Source organism: Lactuca sativa, chromosome 9 (genome assembly GCF_002870075.4).
Source record: "Lactuca sativa cultivar Salinas chromosome 9, Lsat_Salinas_v11, whole genome shotgun sequence".
Classification (NCBI taxonomy): domain Eukaryota; kingdom Viridiplantae; phylum Streptophyta; class Magnoliopsida; order Asterales; family Asteraceae; genus Lactuca; species Lactuca sativa.
Window position 1 is genome coordinate 91,547,124 of NC_056631.2, and position 8,293 is coordinate 91,555,416.

At 39.3% G+C, this 8,293-nt stretch overlaps 1 protein-coding gene across 1 annotated transcript; it reads right to left on the reverse strand.

Annotated features, from left to right (window-relative positions):
* Positions 1 to 3,083: 3,083 nt before the first annotated feature.
* Positions 3,084 to 5,309, reverse strand: LOC111885160 (uncharacterized). The gene is made up of 4 exons (XM_023881444.1): positions 5,159 to 5,309; positions 4,359 to 5,095; positions 3,988 to 4,268; positions 3,084 to 3,684 (listed from the first exon to the last, which is right to left on the reverse strand). Exons 1-4 carry the CDS (start codon positions 5,307 to 5,309, stop codon positions 3,084 to 3,086), a joined length of 1,770 nt encoding a protein of 589 aa, XP_023737212.1.
* Positions 5,310 to 8,293: the final 2,984 nt, after the last annotated feature.

An 8,293-nucleotide genomic window follows, 5' to 3' on the forward strand; every position in this document is an offset into this window, starting at 1 on the left:
TGTGTGATCATGCAATGAGGAATGGTCATCGCTTATGCCTCACGACAACTCAAGAATCATGAGGTCAATTACACCATGCACGACCTCGAACTGGGAGCATTAGTATTTTCCCTGAAAATTTGGAGACACTACCTTTATAGCATAAAGTGCACCATCTTCACAGACCATAAAAGTCTTCATCACATTCTCAATCAAAAGGAGCTTAACATGAGATAACGACGATGGGTTGAACTATTAAATCACTATGAATGCGAAATTTGTTATCATCCGGGCAAGGCCAACGTAGTAGCAAACGCCCTAATTCGGAAAGAATAATCAAGTTGTCGAGTTAAATCATTGACCATGACCATCCATTCACACCTATCCACATAGAACAAGGAGTCGTAGCTAGAAGCCCTAAAAACCGAGAACATTGTAGGTGAGGCATTGCAGGGAATGGATAAAAACTTATAAGTCAAGGGTGACGAAGCTCGTTACTTCATGGATCGAATCTGGACACCAAGATTCAGCAGATATAGAGACGTTGTCATGAACGAGGCTCACAAGACAAAATACTATGTTCATCCCAGTTCATACAAGATGTATTTGTACCTAAAGAAACTTTATTGGTAGCCAAACATGAAGGCATAAATTGCTACCTATATGGGCAAGTACTTGATTTTTGCCAAGGTCAAGGTAGAATATTAAAAGCCCTCGGCTTTGCTTCAATAACCAGACATACTCGAGTGAAAGTGGGAGCGGATAACCATGAACATCTAAACCAAGTTACCCAATACAATTGGTAGACTTGACACCATCTGGGTGATCGTTAACAGGCTAAACAAATCCGCACCCTTCCTGCCAATAAAAGAGACCAACAAGATGGAGAAGTTAACCAGGATGTACATTAAAGAGATCGTGTGACTACATGGGGTGCCAATATCTATCATCTCCGGCAGAGATTGTCGGTTCACCTCATGGTTTTGGCAATCACTACAAAAGTCCTTAGGGACCAAACTCGACATGAGTACAGCTTATCACCATTAGACGGACAGGAACAGCGGAAGGACCATTCAGACGTTGGATGACATGTTGAGAGCATGTGTGATAGACTTTGGTAAGGACTGGGATACCCATTTACCACTCATTAAATTCTCATTCAATAACAGCTGTCACACTAGCATCAAGGTCGCACCATTCGAAGCCCTCTACGGACGCAAGTGCAGATTACCTATATGTTGGGCTAAAGTAGTTGAAACACAACTAGCAAGAGAACAAGTGCCTAATAGCACTCTCACCGTCCTGGAGAGCATACGAGTAACTACGGAGAAGATCATTCAAATTCGTGAACGATTAAAGGCATCTCGGGATATGCAAAAGAACTATGTTGATAAGCGGCGAAAACCTTTGGAATTCCAGGTTGGTGACTGCATTCTGTTGAAGGTCTCACCCCGAAACGGAATGATACATTTCAGAAAACGTGAGAAGCTAAATCCAAGGTATATCGGAACATTCGAGATCCTTGCTAGAATTAGTCTGGTAGCTTACAAACTCCGACTACCCCAAGAAATCAGCAATGTAGATCCCACCTTCCACGTGTCCAACCTAAATAAGTTTCTGTCTGAAGAAACTCTTGTAGTCCCACTCGACGAAATCGAAGTAAACGAGCGTATACACTTCGTAGAGGCACCTGTGGAAATGATGGTCAGGGAGATTAAGAGAATGAAACAAAGCAGTATACCAAGGTCTGCTGGAACGCCAAGCGACGGCCTAGATTCACTTGGGAGCAGGAAGACCAGATGAAACAGAAATACCCACAACTTTTCCTCTAGTTGCAAGAACCCGTCCAAGATGCAAATTTTGGGACGAAATTCCCTCTAATGGGGGGGATGATGTGACAACTGGAAAATTTTGGAACAAGCAAGGTCTAAATTGTAACTTTGTGTAAATGAATTCACAATGTAACCTTGTTGCAATAAAACTTTGAAAGCCAAAAGGGCATTATTTGTATTAGTATACATATACGTATACATATTTTGAAAATCATGATCGTAATAAACATTTATAAGTCAAGGTAAGTCAACAAGTTAAAGCAGTAACCATGAATAAACCCTTGCAATTAGAGATTTCGACCTAGTACCCCACCAAACAAGGGATTTCAGTTTTCCTAGGACCGAAATCACCCTTAGTGGGTGATTCAAAACCGAAAACACCATGGGGGAATACTTAGGACCGAAATCACTTAGTCAAAGTGAAGAGTTGAAAACTCTTTTGAGATCGTTTAGATTCTTAACAAGTAAAACAGAAAGTAAACAAGGTATGAACACAAGATGAATCAAACAGATGTTGAGTGATTAAAACTGCAACACCTCAGAAGAGCTCGACGAAGAACTTCTACTTTAGAGGTGTGTTAGGGTTACAGTACAATCAATGAAATAATTATTAAACACCTTGTAAAAGACGATGTGCATGCACCATAAATACTAAACCCTAATATCAAAAACACAGATGGACAGACCCATACCGTGATAAAATTGGACTAACTAACGAAGCCCAATGGCGCAACTTCCTAGACTCAACAATCTCCCCCTTTTGCGTCAATTGAGGCAAGAGATCATTTCGGTTGAGTAAGGATGGATTTCTTCATAGTCTTGAACGGAATCGGTATGATGGCGAGTAGAGTTTGTCGAAAGTCAATGTACCACCGAAGCATATTCGGAAACATCTTCTTATCAACTTCACTGTTCTAATTACACCTGCAAATGATGTTAAGAATGTGCTCTAGACAAGAAATGGAGAACATGTGCTTGTCTTCACGAGCGAACAGGCACTTTTGGCCTTCGGCCCTGGTGAACATAACAATATGATACTTTAAGTCGATCTTACCTATCTGCATCATGTTCACGTCGCTTTCCTTGCCAATTGGTTTAATTGTAGGCTACTTTATCAATGCATAGGCAATCTCCTGATCCATCTTGGCCACTTCAAGAATGTAACACACCAACATTTGCTTGATATGATCGATGATAGGCTCGTATTGTTGTTGATCAGTCAGCAAGATGTTGTTCAGAAGAATCCAGTCATAAGGGTTTAAATTTGGCAAATCAACGAGAGAGATCATATGAACCAAGTTGTCTGAGCCTCAGCTCACTTTTGAATTTCACATTAATAAACTTCCCTGCTGAAGTTGGTTTCAATACCTTGCTTGTCGTGATCTTTTGTTTGCTCCAAGTCAAGTATTGCGGTTGAGAGAAAGCGAGATAGTATTCAATTAGATCTCGATCAACCATCGGGTTTGGAGAGGGGATAGCAACCATTGACTCAAAGCAATAAAATATGAACACCTTTCGGGTAATCGGCATGTCGAACATAGAATCTCTGGAATTCTCATGATAAAAACAGAGGACCGGTTCGAGCCAATGAGTGCTAGGAGACTCAATTGCTTCTTTCAAAAGTTTTTCCGATGACCACAGAGGAAATAGAGATTTTATACATTCCAATGCATCGTTCAGTTCTTTCAATTTTCTTTCCCTCTCTGTTTCTTCTTCATCTTTGTGAAGTTTTTCTTCAAGATCTCGATTATTTTGCTTTCTTTTGAGAGCATTTCCTTCAATTTTTCCTTCATCCTCATCACCGATTTCAATTTCTTCTTCGGTTCCTTCTTCATCATTATCACTGATACTCTTTTTGCCTTTGTCCTTCAAACTAGAACCCGAAGCTTCATTACCCTTCAGTTAAGTTGTGACTTTCGGTTGTGAAGTAGGTTTGCTTGTTGGAGGTTTTCTTGATGGAGGTTATTGTGGTTGACCCTAACCGTCTTCTCCCCCTTGTTTCGTAGGGACAACAGTCTCCGGAACACCTTCAATATGGCTCAGCATGTCAAGAGTTGGTCTTAGCTTTTCAGCCAAGTGTCATCGAATGGTGATAATAAGGAACGAATCATGTGCTTCCAAGAGATTACAGAGAAGAGAGTGCACATCACTAACCTTGCTTTCGATAATAGCTCACTGAGTCTTGAGATCATCAATTTCTTTGAGCGCCTGAGTGAGCTTCAAGGCCTGAGTCTTAACCTTCGTGGTTTTGAGGGCAAGTTCATCCATGACTTTGTTTTCCAAGGCAAGATCAGCCTGGAGTTTATAAAGATGGGCATGGATTAATGTTTGAAGCTCTGTGTTTTCAGAATTTAGGCTTTGACGGGCTTCTTCAAAGTGCTTCTTCTCGGCTTGAAGCGAAGTGGTGAGATTATCAACAGAGGCAGTGATTGTTTGAGCGTTCTTTTGTGCAGCAGCCTGAAGAGAATCCAGAAACACATTTGCATCAGAAATTAGTTTTTCGACATTTTCGATCGCCTTCTTTCAGTCTTTTGTGGATTCTTCAACAGCAATTGTTGCTTTCTGGAAAGAGGAGGTGGAAGCTTCAATGTCTTTGGCAGCGTTGGAAATGGAAGAGTCATGTTCCTTGACAAAAGTAGCCAACATTGCCTTGATAGAGACCTCAGAGTAAGATTCGCTTGGCGTTTGAGAAGAAGAAGAAAGTAACTTGTCAAGATTCTCATTAAGATCCCTTAAATGCCACTTCCTTATAGAAGCATCATCATCATCATCACTCTGAACTCTGTAAGGGCTATAGTAGAAAGAATCAAACTCCATTTCTGCTCCGCCAAGAACGATGTTAGTTTCGTGTGAGTGAGGTGGAGATTGAGGTTTAGAGGTAATGGGAATTTCGGTTCCAGAAGTAGGTGCCCCCACATCAGATACGTTGACATGAACTTGAGGTTCGGTTGTAGAAGTGGTGGTAATGGTAACTTCGGTGAATAAAGGGATTGGGATTGGTATAGAAGTTGCGGTTGAAGAAGAGATGGGAGGACGGAATGGAGCAATGGTGATAGGAACAAATTGATTAGGAGAGGGAGGAGGTGAGGTTCGGTTACCTTGATGAGCCGATAAAGGAGGAGGCGAATTACCTTGGAGCGAATTCTCATGTTGAGACTCTTCATTATCACTTGACTCTGGTTCGGGTTGTTGGTCAGATGGAACATATTCAGAATCACTTGAAGAAGGAGCCTTAGGCTTGTGTGCCTTCTTCTTGATCTTTTGCTTCTTAGGAGCGGAAGGAGCTGCTTGTTCAGATTTTCGCTTTTTAGGCGTAGAAACTTTTGATGAAGGTCATTCCTTCTTGCTTTTTCGTTCAGCCTTTTTCCCTCGTTTCTCTGGTTTATCAGCAGCATCCAGCGAGCTTTGCATTTCAGGAGTGAGCTGCCTTGGTCTCGTAGGAGCAAGCTTCTTGTACTCGTTCATCAGCTTGCTTTCCCCATAAACACACTTGTACATGGATTCAGGAACCGAACCAATGAAAAAAAAAAACTTTGTTGGATCAGAAACAATATTTTTGTCGTTTAAAAAGTAGCGATTGACGACATCAACGAGTCTGCCATTATTGGAATTTGGAACTTCCCCATCGCCCACTGAGTAACTTGTTGGATTAATGTCTAAGTCCATAACTATATTTGGTAAGACTTGACCCGACCCGGCATGGTCCATTTGGGTTGCATACCATCATGCACTTGAATGAGAGAAATAAGACACTTATGGTTATTAATATATTATAAGTTCTAGTATATTAATAATAAGAATAATGAGATTATTTAATTAGTATTGATCAAGAATTAATCTAGGATTAATTAAGTGATCAAAAGAAGACTAATTAAATATATGGGTTGATTGTGTAAATCATCCATACTTGTATAGTGGGCTAATGCTCCATGGATAATCAAGTTGGGCTAAAACCCATAGGATGGTCCATGGATGCTCCATGGTGTATTTGTACCCATGGATCCAAGGAAATGGAAAGTCATGACAATTAGGGTTTGCCCTAATTGTAACACTATATAAGCATCATATTATTCACCAAAATCGGCACTAGTGGGTGTACTAGAAGGGCTAGCCGATTTCATGAAGTGTAGGTTTTCTCTCAAGTCATTCCATGTGTTTTGATGATTGTGATTCCATTTGAGGTGTCACACTTGGGGCACTAAGCACTCAAGCTTCATGAAGACTTTCTACATCAAAGAGGTATGTATTCTCTCTTGCTATAGTTATTGTTTTTGTATGCTAGATTAGGATAATACCTTGGAAGTTCTTATTTGCATGTATAATAGAGAAAACATAGATCCAAGGTATTTAGGGTTGCATGTACACTTAGGAGTGTTAGAATGCTCAAAACCCAACAGTGGTATCAGAGCCTAGGCTTGTTTTCTTGTTATACCTGCAATAGAAGCTGAAAAAACGAATCTGGTGCTGTCTGGCCATCAGACTCGGCGAGTCCATCAGGAGACTCGACGAGTCCATGCCTAAAAAGTGATGAATTCGATCCAACTCGCCGAGTTTGTTCATGCACTCGACGAGTTGGACCCCCAGACAGCATATTTTCGAGTTTTTTGGCTAGAAATGGACTAGGAACATTACCCTAAGTTGTTTTTGATCTTATAAACTTGTTTTGATGTGGTAATGTTCATGCTAATCCATTTTCAAAGATAATTGTCAATAGATTCATGTTTTGTATTAGTTTAAGGTTTAGACTAATTACATGAAAAAGTTTGATTTGATTATCTTGTTCTTATGAGTTGCTTAGATTAATAGAAATGTTGAGTGAAATAGTTGTTTTCAATCCATTTTAATCTAAGAGTTGAGTATAAAATGTGTTTGTGTAACTTGTCCTCAAGTTACATGAAGAGTCACATTAAAGACTCATAAAATTCATAAGAGTTGGCAATGGTTACAAAATGAAGAGTCTTGTGTCATTGAATAACCTTTTATGACTCCATAACTTGTCCTCAAGTTATGAAAGTTCAAGAGTCACTTCATTAAAAGAAAAAAATATGTAACCATAATTAAATCCATAAGTTATAAAATAAAGAAAAAGTTAATTCTTTTATTAGTTTAAAGTCTTCCATAACTTGTCCTCAAGTTATGGAACTTGAAGAGTTTTTGGATTAAAACTACTTTAAACACATAAGTTATGGAATTAATTAGTTTTGAATAGTTTCAAAACTTGCCCTCAAGTTTTGGAATTTGTAAAGTTTTCACTTATGAATACTTTAATTCCAAGTTAGCCCTTAGAATTTTAAAAGTTAAAATTCAACCCTTATACTTTATAATATTATAAGTTAATAATATATATATGTATAAGAGTAAAGTCAGTCTTACCGCTAGTACGCCTCATTCACGAAGCCGGTCTATAAGGTGGGTATAAGGTTGTTGCCTATAAAATGGCAACTTAATGGGTGTCCACTCTCACCCACCGCTTGCTTGACTGGTGGAGGGTCGTTAGCCGAACGGGTTTGACAGGACTAGAATTCTCCCTTCATTAAAAGTATTAATGAAAATACTAAGTAACTAAACTCTTAATAATACCCAATCTTAGTTACTTAGGAAAAATGTGAATAAGGTGCTAATCCATGAAATTACACTTTACACTTTGTCTAAGTCGTTAGTGGAGCGTGTGTGGTTAACCGGCACACTAACTTGGACTTAACAAGGTAGGTAAAGGGTGACTTAATATTTATCATAGTATCGATGGAGCGTGTGTGGTTAACCGGCACATCGATTGAGGGGTAATTTATTAAGGGTACCAAGTGATTTGCATGGTTACTTCACACCTTGTTTTGTGATCCTCGGCATCCCAGTCACAAAACCTGAAGGGCACACTCGAGATTGAAACATGACATTGAACAGTTCAATGAATCTCAAAGATCTAGGAGTTTCAAAAACCAATTAAAACCTAATAATTCATTTCGTTTATCTTGGTGGAAATTGGTGAATCGTCATTCACCTACCTTCAAATATTCTATAGCTTGGATTACGGCATACCTCTTCTAAGTTATAAAATAGTTTGTTGGGTCCTAGCCTTAATATTTCATATTGGGTGTCATATTAAGGACTTTATAATCAACTATCTTGAATATCTCCCAAAAGAATGTCTGGTTTAGACATTTATGATCTTCCCAAATCTCTTGAAACAAGCTTTCCTAAATGAAGATGATGTTCCTTGGAAATCATACTTCATTCTCCTCCTCCAACTATTCTCCCTAACCCACAAGTTCTTGAAAGTTTAAGGTCACTCAGGCCCTATTGGCAAAGCAAGGTCTAGGTGTGATCACATCTTGGAGATGTAGTCACATATTGACAAGCCGGGAGAGTTGGGTGTCAAAGTCTTGAGAAAGTTGGTGGTTCAATCACTTTCTAAGTCACATAGTGAGTTCTTTTGGAACACCTATGAAACCGACTATGACAAGACCCTTAATGATCTTGTCTAT